A 20644-nucleotide genomic window follows, 5' to 3' on the forward strand; every position below is an offset into this window, starting at 1 on the left:
CCCATTGCTGTTCATTTCACCCATTGCTGTTCATTTCACCCATTGCTGTTCATTTCACCCATTGCTGTTCATTTCACCCATTGCTGAGGACCGAAACATTCCCTTTCTCATAACTGCCAGACCTGCAGTGATGCTGGCTGTGTGCTTTGGTTTTCCTTGCTGCTAGGAAAGAACCTTCGGAGCGCGTTGTCCTGATGAAAGCAGGCAGCTGTTAGTGCATTTTTCCTGCTAAATTACACGTGCTGTGTGGATGGCTGGAGGGTGATGGAGAATCAGGCACTTGGTGAATGCTGCTCTGTGTTGTAACGTTCAGAACTCACCCCGTGGGGTGTTGTCAGTTTTTGGCTTTTCCAGGGATGCTGTTTGGTTCTGGAAGGAGCAGCAGCCTTAGCTGTCAGTTTGTAGATCATGCTGTGCTTTTCACTGTGTGTTCATCCATCCATCAGTCTGCTTCACCAGGACAGCAGTAATCAGGTGGAGATACGTCAGTGCTTCTCCAAGTGTGAACCAGATACAAAATTTCTCCTAAGAAGACTACATGAAAAGCTTGTTAACAGCATCATCTCAGTTAACCATCACAGCATCTCCCTCCTTTAGTGAGAGAGCATCAGAAACACGGCTTACAGCTTTTAGGTTGCATAAAATGCATGGTTTTTCTTAATTCCTGCATCCAGAATAACTTTTCTCTCTGTTCTGCAGGGATTTAAGTCACAATCATATCTTGTCATCCAACTGGAGCATGGATTTGTCTGCTCACACGCTGCAAGAAGTGTAAGCATTTTTCACAATGATAAACTCAGCCTAATTGTAATTAGTGCTGCATACCGAGATAACTGGTCTGACTTGCAGAAATATGCAATACCAGTTAATTTAACACGGATGCTTTGCTGGCAGCGTGTTTTATGTAAAACTGATCTCATAAAAAGAAAACTTTCTCATAAAAGATAAGAGGATACTTGTGAAAAGAAGCGAGACATTTCATAGAATCATAGAATCACCAAGGTTGGAAAAGACCTGAAATCATCCAGTCCAACCGTTCACCTGTTACCAACAGCTCCCATTTGTTTTCACTCTGGCAAATTATGAGTTAAAGAGGAGTGATGGAGTGCAATAAAATGGTGGAAGCTGATGGGCCTCACTGTGAAGTTCTTCCAATTATTGGTATTTATGCAGTCTGCTTTGTCTGCTGATGTTAGTAAGATGAAATTGCTGAATGTTTGGTGATTGCATTTTCTGTGCATGTATGTGGAAGGGGTTTTCTCCTCTTAGTGTCAGTAAAGGTTGTTTTTTGCTTTAAGGAAAATGAATTACAATGAGCTGAGTGAAATTCCCTATTTTGGAGAAACGACTTCCAATATCACCCTGCTCTCACTGTAAGTAACAGCTCGGCTGCTTTTTCCTTGTTCAGCAAATGGGGGAATTGTTGCAGTGCTTTGGGGAATAGCGAGCACTCTTTGGAGAAGTAGGAATCAGTGAGACAACCGAGTTTAGACAACCAGAATTCCAATGAGTTCAGACAACCTGAATTACCAATGAAGTGCAGTCAGGTACGGCAGGCAGCTTTGAAGGGGAGGGATTGGGTCTTGGAATGACAGTTCTCACAAGGAACAGGATTACAGACCCAGAATGTGAATCTGTTCATGTGTCAGAGCAGCACATAACTCTTGGATTTCCAGTATTGCTTTCAGAAGGAATGTTCTGAAGCGTGTGCTGCGTTTCCAGTTTGGGAGGTGCACTGATGATGTGCAGCATCCTACAGCTGTTTCAGCTGTGCAGCACGAAGGATGGGATGTTTTGGGACTCATCTCTTGCTGGTGTTTTTCAGGGTGCACAATGCCATTCCAGAAATAAACGCTGAGCAGCTCCAAGTTTACCTTTCATTGGAAAACCTGGATCTGAGTTCCAATCTTATATCAGAAATTAAAGCTGCTTCTTTTCCACGGATGCAGCTGAAGTACCTGTAAGTATGTGCTCTGCTGTGCCCGGGTTCCTGGCAGCAGTGTTGAACACCTCACCTGCTGTGTATTTCTGTCTTAATGTGGGATTTGAGCTGGCAGGAACAAACGTGCCTGAAATAAAGTGCTGTTCATAGCAGTTTGTCTTGCTATTTCTCAGATAGAGTGGAGAGCAGCGCTGTCAGAGTGCTGGTACATCAGCCAGCAGGGACGTGGAGTCATTTCTGCTCCTTTGATGCAGATCCTTGTTGACGTTGTTTTAACCTCGCCTAAATGAAGTGTGGGCCTCTGGTTTTGTTCATGGAGTTCTCCGTGTTCTAAAAGGTTTCTTTTCCCTCTTCTCCCTTAGGAATCTGAGTAACAACAGAATCAGCACCCTGGAAGCAGGCTGCCTCGATAATTTATCTAGCTCTCTCATAGTGCTGAAGCTGAACAGAAATAGGATTAGTGTGATTCCACCAAAGATCTTCAAATTGCCTCACGTGCAGTTTCTGTAAGTCGTAGTCTTGAAAGCTCACAATGCATTTGTGTTCACTGTGATGTGTGTTCTTGATGATCAATTGGGCTTTAATATTTTGCTGTCTTCTTTATATAAGGGAACTGAAAAGGAACCGGATTAAAATTGTGGAAAGTCTTACATTCCAAGGCCTGGAGTCCCTGAAATCCTTAAAGATGCAGCGCAATGGGATTAGCAGACTCATGGATGGAGCATTCTTTGGCCTCAATAATATAGAAGAATTGTGAGTATACTTAGTGCTAGAATTTCTCCTAGGGACTTTTGGGGTGTGTGGAGGGGCAGAATCATGTCCTCTTTGGCTTCCCTGACGCCAGGGCTGTGCTGGAACAACGATGAGCATCACAGGATATGAGCTTATAGATCTGCATTTTCCCATCATGTTGGTGTGTCTGTTCACTCCAGAGGTGGAGGGATGCTGCCTTTCTGTGCCATGCAGAGTTAGCAAAAGTTTCTTGTTTTGTTTTGTTTTTTTTAAAGTGATGTTTTAGAGACTGTAATTTCAGTTCTGCTGGATTGCTGTTGCCATTGCTGTTATGATTGTTTTTTTAATATACTTTTTGTTCATTCTTGGTTTCTATCAGATGAATATAATCATGCATTTCAGGTTCTATAAGGCCTAGTGTCAGTAAATCGTTCCGAGATCTACTTGGTAAACTTTGGGAAATAAATATTTCATTGATTATCTGTTTGGCAAATGTTTTTCCTTCTATTTTCCTTAGAGAACTGGAACATAATAACTTGACAGAAGTAAACAAGGGCTGGCTGTATGGGCTGCGGACACTGCAACAACTCTTCGTAAGCCAGAATGCCATTAACAAGATCAGCCCAGATGCATGGGAGTTCTGCCAAAGACTTGCTGAGCTGTAAGCCCTGGGCTGCTTTTCAGTGGGGATTTTGTAATGTTGCAAATAACATATTGGATAGCACAAATGCAGTGAGTTACTGGAGGAAGTACTTGACTTCTTTGCTAAGCTTGTGTCTTTTAGTTTTGTTTTTTTTTTAATAAGTCTTCTGTTAGAAATTAAGATTCAGTACTTGATTGTTTGATGGTGTCATCGCAATAAATCCCCTCCACATGCCTCTGAAGTGCTGTTCAATGCTTCCAGAGACCTGTCATACAACCAGCTAACTCGCCTCAGGGAATCTGCCTTCGTGGGACTTGGTTTGCTGGAGAAACTGAACTTGGGAGACAATCGGATCAGTCACATTGCTGATGGTGTCTTCAGAGGTCTGACAAACCTTCGAACCCTGTGAGTGCAGAGCATTTCTAACAACCTCATTTTAAACTTTCTGGAAGTGAAGGTGCTGAGCTTTGCTCAGCAGCAAATGAGGTCAAATTTGAGCAAATTTGAGGTCAGTGTTTTGCTGTCCTGCCTTCAGATACAACAGGGCAGATCATCATTGGGTGTGCTGAGATGACAGAACCTCGGCATAGCTAACACAAACCAACCATTTTAGTGGTGCTAATGAGCAGTGACTTGATGACCTTGAGCTCTCGGTTGCATGCCATACCAGGTGTGAGGAGGTGCAGACAGTCAGCTTGCAAAATGCCAGCCTGGACCTCTCTTTATTCCAGGTGTTGTTCTTAGGCTTGGAACCTGCTGGCTGCTGTGTGCGTGCAGGAGTCACAGCACAGCATGTAGGAGAGCTGTAGGATTACTCCTTTCCATCAGAGGCTCAGCTCTGCTTTTGCCAGGACTTTTGTCACCAGCTGAAGCTGTTCAATACTGCTGACAGGACCCAAGTATTAATTAAAAAAACAACCAAAAACCTCAAGTAGATCCAAACTCTTACGATCATCCTGAACAATGATAGTTGAGAAAAGAGTGAAAGTTTATAACCCCTCTGTCAGTTCATTAAATAAATGCTTAAATAAGCAAACTTAGCAGAGAAATTTATGTAAGCAGTCATATTCTGTTAACCTTACTGCAACCTTTTAATGAAATAATTAGAACTAATTTCTTAGATTTAGAGTAGCATGAAAGAAGAACAAGAGCAGATTAATTAGTCGGTTTTCCCGGGCTCCTCAGGGGCGAGGAACAGCTGAAAGGATGCAGTCTGCTTCAGGCTGGAATTTGCAGGACAGCAGCTCCAAGCATTCGTGCCCAACCAAGCAGAAGGAGCAAACTCCTCCTCTCACACAATGAGGGGCTTTTCTTTTGGGCTGCTCACTCATTTTACTGAGCAGTTGAAGTAGTGGAGTGTGAAAACACTTCAAACAAGAGATACTGTGCTGCTGTCAGATTGCTTCCATTGTTGCTTGTATGTGATTTGTTTCAGTGCTGAGATTGGCACAAGTGTTTGTGTGTTCAGCCCCTGCCACCGTTCTGCACGGTCGCTTCAGTGACCAGGAACAAACTCAGATCTGTACGTAAAGCCAAGGTACCAGGAGCACAGTGAGATTAAAGGTGTATTGAGGAGCAGCCCTGAAGTTTGAGAGTTTAGAACTTGGAAACATTAATTGCTTCTTTAATACTGTAACTTGGCACTGCTACTGCTCTGGCACTCAGAATATAAAATTCTGAAGCAGACCTGGAGAGAATTCAAGGAAACAGTTCAAATCCTAAGAATTAGCAACTTGGGAATGCATTTGGCATGTTACTCATCTAGTTGTTTTTATCATTAGATCATATCTGTATCCAGTACATTAAACTGAACACATTCCAAAGAGGAAAATATCTTAATGTCAGCAACTGCTAAGGCTGCACTGGAGTCCCTGGGATGCACGAATGGTGGAATCACAAGCACTGTTATTTTTGTCCTGAACTTTAAAGTACACCTATAGCAGAAATGCCTCACGCAGGGTATTGAGGACAAGGCTTCTGTCATTCAAAGTGAGGAAGTGTGATACCCCTGGCAGCATCCTGGAGATTGATCCTGGTCTCTTCCAGAGCATTAATCCACACGTTTACAACCCCCCCCAAGGGAATATGGATGCTGCCTTTTTCCACCCTTAGCAAAAGGAGAGTAGCATTATATGAGATGATGCACACAGCTGTGTGCCTGGTTAGCATTCTGTGTCACAGCTTCTTTGGAGGGTCCATTGAGCTGAGGCACGTAGTGATATCTGGTGAGGTGCAATATAAACTGTTTTTCATCTGTTTATCTTCCTTTGAACACTTCTGTCTGCAAATTCTTCTGTGCGCAGTGGTTTTAAGGCACAAAGTTTTGGCTTTATCAGTAGAAACTCTTTGTTTAGTCCATGCCATTCTGCCTGAAAATCTCTGAATTTATTTCACCTTCTCTCTAAAAAGCATTTGATCCTTCCAAGCCTGTTCTGCTCTATTGCTTTCACTGCTTAGACCACACTGTTCTGTGTGAGGGGCAGAGGAGCTGTGCAGAGATCGAACAGAAATCCCATTAGCTTGTAACAAGATCTGTGAGCAGAATATCAACTTCAGTCTGAAAATCTACTTCTTTGTGCCTGGCAGCCTTGCTCCATAACCTGTGTGTAATCTCTCAGTATGCTAATGCTGTTTTAAGCCTGTTACTCAGGGAGGTTAATGCTGCAGTGCATTGGTTAACTCGCTTGCATGAACCAACTTGCTGCAGGAGCCTCTCCCAGCTCCTGGTGAATGGTCCATCACGTGAGTGCTGCTCGTCAGGCTGGGTGTTTCCTTAAATACCACATCAAGAAATCACACTTCAGAATTCATTTGTGGTTCTGTCTGAGGCGCTGATCTCCAACAAATCTGTTTTCCCTCGCGTCTCTCAAGTTGGATGTTCTGATAAATACAGATCTATGAAAGTTCTGAGACCTTCCAGGTGACGCCGTCCCATGGGATCATAGAACACCCCAGGCTGGGGGGGACCCATGGGAGTCATCAGTCTGACTCCAGGCTCCACACAGGGCTGCCTAGAAATTCCAACGTGTGTCTTAAGAGCGTTTTCCAAACGCTTCTTGACCTCCAGCAGGCCTGGTGCTGTGACCACTTTCCTGGGGGGTCTGTTCCAGTGCCTGATCCTGAACACCTTTCCCAGGCAGTAATATAACAGTCAGTTTTCTTCCATAGCTAACACTAGCAGTGGTCGTGATGTTGCAAGGTTTGTAAGAAGATTTTTCTGCTCCTGCAGGGACTTGGGGAACAATGAGATCTCCTGGGCCATAGAGGATGCGAATGAAGCATTTGTGGGACTCAGCAGGCTGGATAAACTGTATGTATTACAAAACATCAGTGACAGTGCTTCAGAAGCAAACAAAAGAGGGAAAATGCAAAATATAGAGTAATTGTGAATGGCAGAAAGCCTTTCTGGTTGGCAGCTGAGTTTCCCCTTCTATGCTAGGACAACTCAGTGTAGATTTGGGTTCCGTGTTTGTGACCACTGAGTCTGTGTAGTGCTGGATCATTTTGCAGGACCAGTTTGAAGAAGTCATTTGGCATGAAGAAGGCATTTGAATGCAGCTGTTACTGAATAGCTCACTCGTGCTGTGTGGTGACTGTCACTCTTTGTGCCTTAGTTTGGGAAAAACTTATATTTCTCTGAAGGAAGGGGGGGGAAAAAAGTATTGTTGAGCAAATACGAAACAGCATTCAATTATCAGCTTTTCAGTATTTTGGCACTCTGTTCAGTGCTGTGTGCTTTGTAGGAAAATAAAGCATTCTGTGGAGCTGCAAACACTGCTTGTGACAAACAGCATAAGTGTGCAGCCTCGGGAGCTGATGTGGCTGTGGCAGATTAGGAGCTTGTTGCTCCCTCCCAAGAACTGTTCCCTTCTGCTGGTTTAATTTTCTTCTGGCCCATCTCAAAGGTAGAAAAGAAAAATACTATCCTTAAGAAAATTGAATGATTGAATACTACTTTTTTGAGCTTAAACTCTCCTAGAATGAAGAAAACCTTTGTTAAACATCTTAGGGAACTTTGGGTCTTACTTATGAGCTCGCCTTGAGATTGACTGCTTTCTGGGCCTGGTACTTGTGTTGCAGAATCTTACAAGGAAATCAGATCAAATCAATTACGAAGAAAGCATTCTCTGGTCTTGAAGGACTTGAACATCTGTAAGTACTTTGCTCTGTAGAACTCCTAGTTGTTTATTGCTTTCAATTTTGTATTCTCTCTCAAGTTTACAATGATTTAACTGAAGGTAGCGTGTGAAATCATTCCCACCCGTTGTTGTTCCTTGCAGAGATTTAAGCAACAACGCAGTAATGTCCATCCAAGAAAATGCATTTGCCCAGGCTCGACTGAAGGAGCTGTAAGTCTATGACAGTTCTTTACAGTTCTTACAATTCTTCCTTTTGTAAAGACTCCATCAGCCGTTGTGGAACTGACTGATGTACATCCCACTCCCATAACAGAAGAGTTGAAGTTCTTGTAACTTACCTGCTAAAAGTCCCTGGCACTACACTGAGCTTGATTTAGGGCTTGAGAAAATCTGCACCTCCATTTCCTGAGTTATAATCAGAATTGCTGATCTGTATTTATGAATAAATTGTTCACCAGGATTTTTGGGGCAGGGGGGAGGTTATCAAAGTATACATTTTGTCATCTCCTTTTTCAGGCTAGGGAAAGACCTTAAAATTCACGGCTAGGCAGAAGATTTTAGATGCTCAATGGATGCTTAAGCTGCTATAGAGCTTCTTGTCATCTTCAGACATGTGAAGTATGATGACATGAAGTGACCTTTGCACCCAAGACTAATCCCAGTGTAACACAGTTGTCTCTATGAGATAAAGTCTCTGAATATCATGTAATCTGTTCTAAAACTGCTATCTGGTTAGCATTGGCCATATGGACTGTTAGTCTGCAAGGTCTGCTCGTCTGAGGAAGGTGAGGAGAAGCACACTTACGTGTGAGCATAAAAGAATGCTGTAAATCTTACAGCTTCTGGAAGTGTATGCTTTAAAATTGTTCTTCTGGGTGAAATGCATGACCTTTGATCACATTGCGTTTTGCCTTCCTTCTGCAGGGTTTTGAACACCAGCAGCTTGCTCTGTGATTGCCAGCTGAAGTGGCTGCCACAGTGGCTCTCTGACAGTCACTTCCAGCAGGCTGTGAACGTCAGCTGTGCTCACCCTGAGTGGCTGGCAGGGCAAAGCCTGTTCAGCGTGGAGCCCGATGACTTCGTCTGCGGTTTGTATTTTTAATTCCTGTTGACATCAAAACGTAGCAATGCAGATCTGTGCAGGTGTCTTCCTGAAACCAGGCTGCAGCACTGCTGGAGGTGCTTAGTCTGTGTCATTCTGTGAGACTGCTTTGTTTTTCATTCAGATTGTTTAAAAACTGGTTGTGTTTCCGTTTCTCCTGTGTGTGAATGGCTTTTGCTTTACAAGAGGTGTTTGGCTCTTTCTTGTTTGCTCCTCTCCATACCAGCAAGGCTAGGACAGTTAATGCTCTGATGTAATTTCTGATGCTCAGAATCTGTAACGTTTATCTGGTCTCTGTGCTGCCACAGTTTCAGACATGAGCCTATTTATTTCTGTAACCAAACTGTGAAATGGAAAACTGAGAGACTGCCCACAGCCATGTGTGAAGTCTGCGGCAGAGCTGGAAATAGTCTGCTCTTCTGTTATCCAGTAGTCTAACAAGTGTTGCTTTTGCATACATAATTCTTTAATTGTTTTGGTGGTGAAGGAAACAATAATCACCATGTAGGCACAAACATCTGCTTCTCCATTCTGATGTTACCAACATTGAGTGCTGTGTGCCTGTGAGGCTGTCTCTGCTGTAATAAGAGGTGTCAAAATAACTGTTCAACTGAGATCATGTAAACTTCTTGCAGTGCTTTTTGTGTTTGTGTAACTTAAAGGCTTTTCAGGATATTAAACTGCCTGAAAATAAATCTGCTCCTCGTGAGCAAACCCAGCTCTTCAGCTGAGCCTGCAATCTAAATAGGGCGAGTTCCAGAAGGCTGTGGAAAGGAAAGGGCTGCTCGAGTCCGTGATTCTGCACTGATTGTTCTCTGCTTCTTCTGCACTCCTACCTGTGGTTCTAATCCTCTTTCACAGCTTGATTTCTAAATAAAAGCAACTAAATACGTGCCTCCCAAGCAGGACATCTGTTCCTGCAGCTTTCATTCTGCTTACTGTGTCTTTCGAATGAGTTTTCTTGCAATATTAATTGCACGTGGAAGAGGAGAGTAGCTAATCTTGCTGCTTTCATTTCCAGATAATTTCCCTAAGCCACAGATACGAGTGCATCCTGAGACCACGATTGCTCTGCGTGGCATGAATGTGACTCTGACCTGCACTGCTGTGAGCAGCAGCGATTCACCCATGTCCACTGCGTGGCGTAAGGACAGCGAAGTGCTGTATGATGCAGAGGTTGAGAATTTTGCCAGGTATCAGCAGCAGAATGGTGAGATTGTTGAGTACACCACTGTCCTCCACCTTTTCAATGTGAATTTCACCGATGAAGGAAAATATCAGTGCATCGTCACCAATCACTTTGGCTCCAACTATTCTGACAAAGCCAAGCTGACTGTTAATGGTAAGTGATAATGGTAACGTAGAAGAAACATCTGAGGTTAAAAGTGGAGCAGGTCTGATTCTGACCCTTTCTTTTTTGATTTATAACATCTATTAGGATTCCTGAGTTCCCAATTAGGCCCAGAGTAGCAGTGATGTCTTGCTGGAACTTAGATTTATCAAATACCTTTTAATAAAGCAGGAAAGAGGTAATGTTGTTAGTGGAAGGCTTTCTGTTCACTTCTGGAAAGGGGCAGGTATGAAAGCACGGGAGATTTCAGCTCAGTTAGTTGTTGATCTGTCTGAGTGGAAGTAAAGTCTCTTAACTAAAAGCTCCCTCTGCTGTCCCTTCATTAACTAAGCACCTTGCCCTAGAGAAGACTGAACAAAAAAAAATTACTTGTGGTACTGGAAACAAACTCTGAAAAATCATTTCATGAGTTTCTTTGTTATCTATCTATCTATCTATCTATCTATATATTTTTTTTTTAAAAAGCCAAAATGAAGGGTTCCTATTATTTTGACTTCAGAGAAGGGCGTCGGGAAGGCAGCATTCGCATCAGCTAGCAAACCACTGTTCCCTGTTATGTTGGAGAGCAGAGGTGCACGTGCTCTTTCTTTTGGTTCCATAGAACAGATAATGCAGACTTCAACTTTGGAAGTGGAAGTTCACCTTCCCTGTTACCAAGGAAGAGAGAATGGCTTGGGTTGGAAGGAACCTCAGGGATCAAGTTCCAAATCCCTGCCACAGGCAGGATTGCCAGGAGCTGGATCAAGTACTCAGTCAGTTGCTCAGGCCTCCATCCATCCTGGCCTCGAATGCCTCCAGGGATGGGGCATCCACAGCCTCTGGCAACCTGTTGCAGCCCCTCACCGCACTGTCAGTGAAAATCTCCCCCTCTTTTAGTTTAAAACCATTCTCCTCTGTCCTTCCAGTCTAAAAAGTTGATTTCCCTTCTGTTCATAATGTCCCTTTAAATACCAGAAGGCCACAATGAGGTCTCCCTGCAGCCTTTTCTCCTCCACACTGGCCCAGCTCCTTCAGCCTGTCTTTTCCCCATGAAATGTCCTACAGATCTTAAATAAACACCACAGATACCCTACTGAGGTACTGTATTTAAATTTGAAGGCTAGGCTTTTAGAAACGACCACAGAAAGTTAGTGCAGTTCTTCAGAAGGCTCTCGTTTGAACAGGAAGAAGTAAAGGTGCATTGCAGATTTGTTTATTTTCAGCTATTCTGTGCTGCAGCGTTTTTGCTGCTTTTTCTTTCTCTTTTCTTTTTTTCCCCTGCTGCTGAAAATAGCAAAGCTTTTAATGTCTGTCTTGATCCAGAGCTGCCTTCCTTCCTGAAGACCCCCATGGATCTCACCATCCGCACTGGGGCGATGGCCCGACTGGAGTGTGCTGCAGAGGGCCACCCCACCCCTCAGATCTCCTGGCAGAAAGATGGTGGCACAGACTTCCCTGCTGCACGAGAGAGGAGAATGCACGTCATGCCTGAGGACGACGTGTTCTTTATTGCAAATGTGAAAATAGAAGACATGGGCATCTATAGCTGTATGGCACAAAACGCTGCTGGGGGTTTGTCAGCAAATGCTACACTGACTGTGTTAGGTAAGAGATGTGCTGGCATGGATCATTTAACTGAACTTGTGTGGTTTGTCCGTGAGTAGCAGGCTTAACTCCTACAGAAAGAAGTTAAAATATGAAGGAAATAGTTTCTTCTACCTCTGGCTGAAGTTGGTATTCTATAATAAGGAAAAAGAGAAGACTGTTTTTTGCCCCTGTAGTTGCACCACAAACCTCCCTGTCCACCAAGCTTGAAATTTAAATATTCTGCCTCTGGAAGAACATCTCTAAGTGCTTGGCAGGGATTGGGGGTGTTTGAATACTGAATCCTATGCTTCATTGCAAAAGTTTGCATTCAGGTTGTAAGACTGGACTGTTATATCATGGGATACGCAGTGGGGATGCACTGTGAAGTCATCTTACAGTTGTTCTGTTTGTTTTCTCCACTGCCACAGAAACTCCTTCCTTTATTAGACCCTTGGAAGACAGAACAGTGACCAGAGGTGAAACTGCAGTCCTGCAGTGCATAGCTGGTGGCAGCCCTGCCCCTCGCCTCAACTGGACTAAAGATGATGGACCTTTGGCTGTCACAGAGAGGCATTTTTTTGCTGCGGCCAATCAGCTCCTCATCATCGTGGACGCTGGGCTGGAGGATGCTGGAAAGTACACCTGCATTATGTCCAACACGCTGGGCACTGAGCGTGGGCACATTTACCTCAATGTGTTGGCTTCCCCCAACTGCGACTCGTCCCAAAGTGGCATCGTCCACGAGGAGGATGGCTGGACAACAGTAGGTGTTGTGATCATCGTCGTGGTTTGCTGCGTTGTGGGAACTTCCCTGGTGTGGGTTATTGTGATTTACCACATGAGAAGGAAGAGTGAAGATTACAGCATCACTAATACAGGTAGGGTACCACAGCACCGTGCTTCAGTCACGTTTCCAATCCAAAACACAAAAGGTGAAATTTCTGGTCTTGTTACGGCTGAATAGGATGAAAGGTTTAAAGATTTCCTTCTAAAATCTCTTAAGGGATTCACCTCAGATTCACCTTCCAGGTGAAGAGGCAAGCATAGAATGATTTGTTTATTTATTAGATATCAGCAGTGCTATTTTATTTCTTACACACTGAATTTGTTCTATGCTGAAGGAAAGTACAGAAGGTTTGGAAATGGATGTTTGAATTAAGTTAAGGTCTTTAGGACCTGAAATAGTGTGTGTTGGGGCCCTGTTAGTTTTGAACTAGCTATATGGAGTTGTCATCAATGACTTAAAGGTAGCAGTGCCCTTAAGGTGCCTCCTCACCCTCCACTGAATTCTGAAATTCTGTGTGCAGTTTTGTTAATGTGGCACTGAGCTCTTCACGACATCAGTGTGAATTCTGCCTTGCAGAGGAGATGAACCTACCTGCTGACATTCCCAGTTATTTATCCTCCCAAGGAACGCTGTCAGAGCCTCAGGAAGGATACAGTAACTCAGAGGCAGGAAGCCATCAGCAGCTCATGCCTCCAGCCAGTAGCTACGTGCACAAAAGCACAGATGGTAAGCAACGTCCTCACGTGTACTGCTTGCATTCAGCAGGGTGCCAGGGCTGTAGTCCTCGTAGCTGGCAGCAGTGTTGCACAACGTAGGGCAGTGCTGCATGTTAACATCAAAGGTGACTTTTCTTAGAGAAGAATTGAGGTTGATCATAAAGCATCCATTGAATGTTTTGAGTTTGAAGCATCTCCTGTTTTTCTTTCAGTATTTACATTCTCCGATCAAAGCTGCTGCGTTCCATGCAGGTAATCTTTGGTCCAACAATATCTGGGCTCACATCTGCTCTGAGTGCTTTTGCATATAGATGTCACAACTGCCAACCTTCATGTCCCAGAGTAGAGCAGTTGCCTTCAGAGGCTTCTTGATTCAGGGTTTGTGATTTGCCCAGCAAGGCTGCATTGCCATTAGAGCTCCTCTGTTCAGTGGAGTTTTGTGCTGCTCCTTTCCTTTGGCATCTCGAAAGTCAAGGATCACACTAAGCCATGAAAGTCGATGGAAATCAGGTGTTCTTGTCCTCTTGAGAGCATTTTATTTCCTTCCATTGCTCAGGTGGCACAGCACCACTGGTGATCTGCTCAGACTGTTACGACAATGCAAACATCTACTCCAGGACACGAGAGTACTGTCCCTACACCTACATCACAGAGGAGGACCCCCTGGATCCAACTCTCCCTAATCTCATGGTGCAGATGCCCAAGGAAACATACCCAGCACACACCCAGCATGAGACCAGTGCTCTTGATAATGCTTATGGAGACAGAGATGTGTCTGTCTTCCTTACCAGTCACGACAGAATAAGTGAGAAGAAAATCTCTTCCCAGCAGATTAATGGTGAGCGTGTCCTTTTCCCTCTGAATATTTTGTATTTTCTGATATTGCTGACCTTCCTTGTGCTGCTTTCCACTGTTGATTCACTGCTAATTCTACAGACTCCATAGTGTGTGGAGTAGTTCATCTGTTGATGCACTGCTTGTTAGCAGGACCAGCCCTCAGTTTGCATGCAGTATGCAAGAGTTGAAGAGGACGATGTTACAAAAGCTGTGTTTCTTAGTGTGCAGTCCACCTCTTACAGCTGGTGGGATGGGATCCCTTCCACATCTGTTGGCCCAGATTTAAAACGTCACATAGGAAACACAGAGCCATCCTGTGTGAGCTGGGCTGAGTTTCAGCTAGCTCCAAAAGAATTATTTTTGTAAATTGATTGATTTTCGTGTGGACTTTTTTCCAGGTCGCCTTTGTAAAAATTCACACTGGAACTGTTTGTTATTTTTGTGTTACTGTACCAAATATTGCTGAAATGAGAGGGCATCCAGCAAAGGGTGCCCTCAAAAACAGAGAGAGCAGCCTCAGGAGGAGGTTCTTGCTAAACAGCACGACTCAGAAAAATCTAAGCCTTGTGTTTGCTTACCATGAACCCACTCTGTTCATCTCCTGCTGTTTCTTTTTCAGAACCCTTCCAGCTTCCCTTATGGGCGGTAAACAAAGACCTGGCGCTCTCCCACTCGCACTTTCTGCAGCAGCAATCGGCTCGTGAGGCCCCGCGACCTCTTCGAACTGAGGGGATCCTTGACAGTGAGAGGGAGCAGGCTGCTTCACCCAGAGCCCTGCACAGGTTACGTGAGCAGAACTTTGATTTTAATAGGACACGGAACATTCGCGACTACAGCGAAACCACGTAAGGCACGGGAATGGAGCCTTGGAAGCAAATCCCTATCAGCTGACTTGTATTTCTACCTCAGGACTAAACTCTAGGCCAAAGATGCTTTAAACGTGTGTCTGCAATTCCAGGCTGCCTGAGCTGAGGCAGACCCCCTGGCAGGAGGTGGCACTGCCCTTTTTGCTTGGATTCATGTGTGCTGCAAGGTGGGACAGAACACGCAGTGATCAGTGACTGGCGTTACAGCATGGATCTTCTGATGTTGGGAACAGCCTTTGTGTTGGTGCATGCTTTGAAAATCTCTCAAGAATGCATAGCTATTTCACACCACATTGTCTGCTTGAAAACAAATGTTCAAGGCCTCCTCATGGAATTCCCCAGTAATTGTAAGCATAAAACTTTTGGCCAGCTTTTTGTTCCTCGGTCTGTTGGCAGGCGTTTGTTACCAGTCTCACTTTGGGGCTGTTTTTCCCTATGAAAAAACAAACTCTAGTTGTAAATAAAGTTGCATTTATAAATATTTTGTACACACTAAGCATATAAATGCCTTGGCTGTAATGTAAATATATTTTTTATTATGCCAAAGTATGTATTATACTGTTGGTCTTGACAGCTGCATAGCAAGCTGTAATTTGTTTTGTGGGATTGAAAGCTCAGTTCTGAAGGGATAAAGATGACTTTGTTTTGGAAAGAAGTGAATTTACAACAGGTACGTAGTGAAACTGTGATACTGATAAATTTCATTGCTGCATGCATCTCTGTGTGCATTGAGCTTGGCTGACCTGCCTGCAGGCTGATCCATTTCGTTAGCAGAATTCCAAGTCTGACCCGTTCCTGTGGTGAGTCCTTAATTTCTATACTAGGCAGCCTGTCTTTTCCAGTAGAGCCTAAAGCCCAACAGGCCCTGCATTAACAGCTAGCCTGCTCCAGCCTCCAGTGCAGTCCAGCTTCTCAGGAGTTTCTGTAATAACAAACAAGTATGGTACACAAAACAGTTTTCATCTGCTAAAACAGCTCTAAGATGGGACCTCTGAGTGGTTTGGTTCAGAAGTTTGTCTGAACTTCTGTCTTTACAAAGCCTTTGTGTTGTGCATGTTGCAGGGAGGCACGTGTGCATCTTCCATAGCTGACAGCTAAACGAACTTCTGCAAGGAGTGTCCTGATGAAAGGCATGGGGTGAGTTGGAAAAGCACGTGATGAATGCGCCACGAAATCCAGCATGGATTTTCTGTTTCCTCCGCACTGCCAGGAAGCACGTGGGCCTTTTCTTTCATAAAAGAGCAACGGGATTCTTGCTCTGTTAAACCCTATAAAGGTTCTGTAGGCCACAGTGTGGTCAAGATGTGAAGCATTTGACAGGTGAGCTGCTAAACAGCAGGAGAGCCACTATTGAATATGCAGCCCTTGCTGGGACAAATAGAAGAAGTGCAGAAGCTTCGCAGGTTGCAGTGGGGTGTGTGTGACAAACTGAGGAGGAAGAGCATTACAAAGACTTGTTCTGAGTTGTTCTTCTGGGAAAACACATCTTTGTGTTTTGTGTGACGTCCCATCAGCGATGGGCTTTGAGCAGAACGTTGCGCTCAGAGCTCGGGGTTTTCTGTCTCTGCTCTGCTTTTTCCGAGCCGTGGGCTACAGAGCGAGTGAGAGCAGCTGTGTGGTATGGCTGGAAAGACAGAACCTTCCTGGGGCAGCCCAAGCTGTGGGTCGGGATTCCCACTGCTCCATTCCTGGACAGAGCGTGTGACTGAGGGTCTGATGCAAAATCGCAGCTGAAAACTTTGGAGACTGGGGAATGGTTAAGTGAAAGAGCCAGGAAATGCTGGGAGAAATATTTTCCCACGTCTCTTTGGGCCTGAATAGTAGATGTATGTAAATGAGCAAATGTTACTGAGGGCTCTTACCTTTGTTTTGAAAGCAACGGCAGTTGCCTTGGTAGCCAGCAGCTTCAGTAGGAAGAGGACCTCATTGTCTTTGACCTTTGTATGAAGTGGGGAAGGAGGTGTGTTAAACTCAGCCTCTGACCTCTCAACTATTGTAAGGACTTACACAAAACATACAAAGAATTGTGTGTTTGTTTCTTTCTGGTTTGGTTTTCTCCAGGCTTTTCCCTTCCAGACAGCATTGAAGACGTTGTGGTTATGTTCTATCCCAACTTGTTTCTGTTGCAGGAGCTGTCAGTTTAAATTCAAATGAGAAAGGTCAGGTCATAAAACTGCAGCAGCAGCACAGAGCTTCCTGTTGGACTGCTGGCTGCAGCTATTCACACAGGCTGATGTGGCAGAGCTCTGCTCAGCACGAGCAGGAAAGCAGCATCCCTACTGCTGCTGCTTGGTCTGCCATCATCCTTTGGGACATGTTGAAGTTTTCCTTCCATCCCTCTTTGGGTTAAGCTAACACAGGTCTCAGCTCGCTTGGTTTAAGTGGTGATGTTGGTGTGCACAAGGGGCACCCACAGCTGGAGTGCTCTTAATGCACAGCTCTGCAGCACAACCAAATTCACACGAGGTTGGCAGGATGTGGTTAGCCAGGAGCAAAGCTTTAGCATCGTGCTGTCTGCACCAGAACAAGCTGAAGCCTGAGCTCTGAAATGCATTTAGGAGTTAAAGCTGCTCTGATTTCTAGAATAATTCACCCATAAAAGCTGCCATTGTGAATTAGGACGCTTGAATCCTTGCAGCAATGCAATCTCTGTGAAGTCCAAAGCTGGTTGTGAATAGCTGAAGCTTGCAGGTAGGTGAAGGAAGGCCTGCACATGAAGATCAGGGGTTTCTTCCTTTCCTGCATGACGTGCAGGCAGTGCAGTGGCCGTTCTGATTTCAGTAAACAGTTTCTTCAATCAATGCCAAAGTATTCATGGTAGGGAATGGGGGGCTGTGTGATCAAAGCTGCTCTGCTTCCCTGTTGCTATTTCCTACTATTTTTTTTTTCCTCACGTAAGAATGTATATTTTGTATAGGATGTGTAATATATGTTTGTCTATTGTAACATACCTTCAATAAAATGCTATGTACACTGAGTATCCATTGTAATTTTCATTAGTTTGCAGATTAAATAATGTATTGTTACTGAATGATATTTAATTTTTATAGGGAGGAAAATAAAAGTCAACTGCATAAGTCAGTTTCAGGTGGGATTCTGATCTTGTTACTGTGGATGTTACATCAGTCCTTTGCTGTAATGGTGGGAAGAACAGCTGGCATTAAGCCTGGCTCAGTCAGCTGGCACACGTGGCAGCAAAGTGATGCTGGCGCCGTGCAGCCCTTCCTCAGAGCGTTGCCCACCAGCTGCCACGCCTCCTCCAAGCTGCTGTAAGTACTTTTTTCCCTCCTTCAAATACCTTTCCCTGTTCCTATCGCTGTAACTCTGTGTTCTGGCCAACACCTTGGCAGTTCCTGCCCTCTGTTTGGCACGCCTTCTCCATTTTACCTTGGCAGCAGCTGCTCGGTGGGGCTCAGCCCTGGGTCCCTGCGCAGCTCTGTGCTGCACGCACTGCGCCTGCCAGCACTGCTCCCCCAGGCAGAGCAGCATCACCTCTGTAGGACCTTCATGCAGCAGCCACAAAGCTGTATGTAAATGCTTGTTCCTTTGCTTTTTCAGCAGGAGTTAAAGGGCTGCCCTTTCCCTGCATGGAGGCTCTGGGCTTTGCGTGCCCCCTGACCCGGGTTCCTCGCTGCCCAGCTCTTACTGGGCACTGAGCACAGCTGCCTGCCTGCCCAGCTGCTGTGAGATGCATGCTGATGTTTGTGAATTCGCACAGTGTCTGCAGCATCCCCCGGAGATCAGCTCTTTGCACGCTCCTGTTTTCAACCCGCTTTCATTGCAGGAAGGCATCGGTGCTGTGAGGCTGCAGGGAGCAGTGGGACCCCACCTGTGCTGGGATCAGCTCAACACGGCGTGCAGGAAAAACCAGCTATCACCTCTCCTGGTGAGTTCAGCCCTCCCAGGTTCACCGTGCACATCCCAGCCCTGGCACGGTGTCAGAGAAGCAGAAGCTATTGAAGATAAGATCATGAATAGTTAATGCTCTCAGTTACCCAAGCATATTTAAAAATTAACACTGCAGCCTGGTTGAGATGAGATGGAAAAAAAAAAAAAAAAGAGGGGAAAAAAAAACAACAACCAAAAACTGGGTCATCAAAGGGAGGGGAAAACCAGAAAACAATTGCATCTACCCTTGGGCTTTGTTAACAACTGAGTTTTCGTGGAAGATCCCATCCCTTGCTTGCTCTCCCTCTACACTTGGCAGTGTAGCAGCTCCCATCCTGGCCCTGCAGTGCTCCCAGCACAGCTCTGCCTTCCTCCGGTCAGGAGGTCAGTGTGGGTGTTAAGGAAAGCTCCTGCCCCAGGGGCTGGGCACAGCACAGGGCAGTTCCCTGCTTCCCATCCTGCTGTGCTGCAGGGAGCAGTGGCAGGAGGAGCTGCGGTGGGATTCAATGTGGCAGAGCGCTGGCAAACCCACGGCTTCTCGTTAACACTGTTAGCCCTGCAGCTGGGCGCAGGTCCATCCCGGGTTCCTCTCTGCAGGGAAATGGAGCATGATGATCACCACCACTTATCTCATTTTCTCCCCACGAGAAGCGATCGATCTGCGCTGCAAAGGCTTTGTGCTGATTGATCCGTAAGTGTTTATGGGCAGGCAGGGACTTGCACCAAAGCTCTGTGTGCCCTTTGGGAGGCTCTGTCTGCCCTTCTGCCTTCTCCAGCCTGCCTGCAGTGCTGCCCACCCATGCCGGGGCCCGGCGTGGTTCCTGGGCTGCGCTCTGTGCCCTGTGCAGTGTGTCACACTCACAGCCACATGGCTGCCCTGGGGTCTCTCTGTGAGTTCTCTCCCACCCTCACTGTGTTTTTCCACAGGTCCTGGCTGTATTTCGTGTCTGTGGGGCACTGCCAGGAGTGTGTGCTGTGCAGGGCTTTGGGTTCTGCCACATCCCAGCTGGGGCAGAGCAGAGCTGTGGGGCTCAGTGCAGACCCCAGGCTGCGACTTGCAGCTCTCACCTCCAGCTCAGCCCTTGGTGGAGGCAGATCTCCCCTAAATGAGATCCTCCTGAGCAATAAGTCGTGTGTAACACAGGGGATCACTGCTCTGCTCCTTGCTTTGAGGGTTCGATTTCATACTATGCTTAATGTCTCATCCGAAGACTTATGTGTGTAATTCATGCCAGCATTTAGAAAAATCCCCCGTATCCACGCTCAGATTCACTGCTGCTCTGGCTCTGCTCAGCTCTGAGTGCCATCGAGCGCTGCTGTGATTTGTGGGTTGCCAAAGGGGATCTCAGGATGCAGAAATAAATGTGCCCTGCTCGACAAATGGCGAGGAGCCCGCAGAGCCCTGGCAGCACTCAGCCCAGCCTGGCATTGCAGGCTGGATCCCTCCAAGAAATTTTAATTAACTTAAAACAAATGCGCAGGAAAGGGCCAGCCATTAGCTGCTATTGCTTCCTGAGTCTCATCTCTGCTAATTAACAGCGTGTCAGTGCAAACGACCTACGGATAGCAAAGCACCGAATTTGCATTTAAATTAAAAACCATATTTTTAAAAAATAAAGGTTTCATCGCGCCCTGATTGTTTGTCTTTCCAGCATCCCCATCCTGCCTCCCCCCAACCCCAAGGGATGGGTGCTGCACAGGGGCACCTGGCTGCCCTCTGCCACGCTGCGCTGCCCAGCCTGACAGCTCTGATTTCTTTCTCCTGGTTAGAGAACATGAGGTTTTTGACAGCTGCCTTTGCCATTATTCTTCCCTTAATGCTGTTGTTGTTTTGCGTTACTGTCAAATCACATCTTATTAAAGTTCTTCCCATCCTGTCAGCAGCAGAGCTGAGGAGTGCGGATGCCTGCGTAATCTCCCGGCTCTGTCCAGAGAAATTGCTTTCCATTACTGATGGAGCAGTGCTGGAGGATGTGACCCAGCCACGCTGGGGGCTGCAGGCCCTGCCAGACCCTCACGGCTCTGCAGCAGCTCTGGCTCATGGGGCACAAATGCCGGGAAGCGGGCGCTGCCAG

General features: G+C 45.7%; 2 protein-coding genes across 4 annotated transcripts in view; both read left to right on the top strand.

Annotated features, from left to right (window-relative positions):
• Window positions 1-17661, top strand: part of LRIG2 (leucine rich repeats and immunoglobulin like domains 2) — an 18581-nt gene extending 920 nt beyond the window's left edge. Inside the window, exons 2-19 of one of the 3 annotated variants that reach the window (XR_006171600.1) lie at window positions 700-771; window positions 1299-1373; window positions 1826-1960; window positions 2305-2448; window positions 2552-2695; window positions 3192-3335; window positions 3579-3722; window positions 6547-6627; window positions 7398-7469; window positions 7598-7666; window positions 8381-8544; window positions 9580-9900; window positions 11212-11493; window positions 11904-12353; window positions 12839-12988; window positions 13535-13816; window positions 14435-15028; window positions 15744-17661. Coding sequence is in view for 2 of the 3 variants with exons in the window: in XM_042835900.1 (XP_042691834.1) it covers window positions 700-771; window positions 1299-1373; window positions 1826-1960; window positions 2305-2448; window positions 2552-2695; window positions 3192-3335; window positions 3579-3722; window positions 6547-6627; window positions 7398-7469; window positions 7598-7666; window positions 8381-8544; window positions 9580-9900; window positions 11212-11493; window positions 11904-12353; window positions 12839-12988; window positions 13535-13816; window positions 14435-14664 (2959 nt within the window). In the remaining variant the exon portion in view is untranslated. Of the gene's footprint in view, window positions 1-699; window positions 772-1298; window positions 1374-1825; window positions 1961-2304; window positions 2449-2551; window positions 2696-3191; window positions 3336-3578; window positions 3723-6546; window positions 6628-7397; window positions 7470-7597; window positions 7667-8380; window positions 8545-9579; window positions 9901-11211; window positions 11494-11903; window positions 12354-12838; window positions 12989-13190; window positions 13231-13534; window positions 13817-14434 lie in introns of those variants that run through there. The other 2 variants (XM_042835900.1, XM_042835899.1) reach the window with 2 other exon arrangements.
• A 593-nt stretch (window positions 17662-18254) lies between these two features.
• Window positions 18255-20240, top strand: LOC122169610. The gene is made up of 3 exons (XM_042835901.1): window positions 18255-18567; window positions 19124-19260; window positions 19497-20240. Exons 1-3 carry the CDS (start codon window positions 18370-18372, stop codon window positions 19792-19794), a joined length of 633 nt encoding a protein of 210 aa, XP_042691835.1. The 5' UTR covers window positions 18255-18369; the 3' UTR covers window positions 19795-20240.
• Window positions 20241-20644: the final 404 nt, after the last annotated feature.

Source organism: Centrocercus urophasianus, unplaced genomic scaffold (genome assembly GCF_019232065.1).
Source record: "Centrocercus urophasianus isolate 14NV4802_14NV808 unplaced genomic scaffold, USGS_Curo_1.0 seq_555, whole genome shotgun sequence".
NCBI classification, from domain to species: Eukaryota; Metazoa; Chordata; class Aves; order Galliformes; family Phasianidae; genus Centrocercus; species Centrocercus urophasianus.

Excerpts from the sequence above, each read along its gene's own strand:
- LOC122169610 (XM_042835901.1), top strand. The coding sequence starts at position 18,370 with ATGCATGCTGATGTTTGTGAATTCGCACAGTGTCTGCAGCATCCCCCG. Across the intron at positions 18,568-19,123 it reads ACCAGCTATCACCTCTCCTG|CCCTGCAGCTGGGCGCAGGT; the intron begins GTGAGTTCAGCC and ends TAACACTGTTAG. Across the intron at positions 19,261-19,496 it reads GGCTTTGTGCTGATTGATCC|GTCCTGGCTGTATTTCGTGT; the intron begins GTAAGTGTTTAT and ends GTTTTTCCACAG.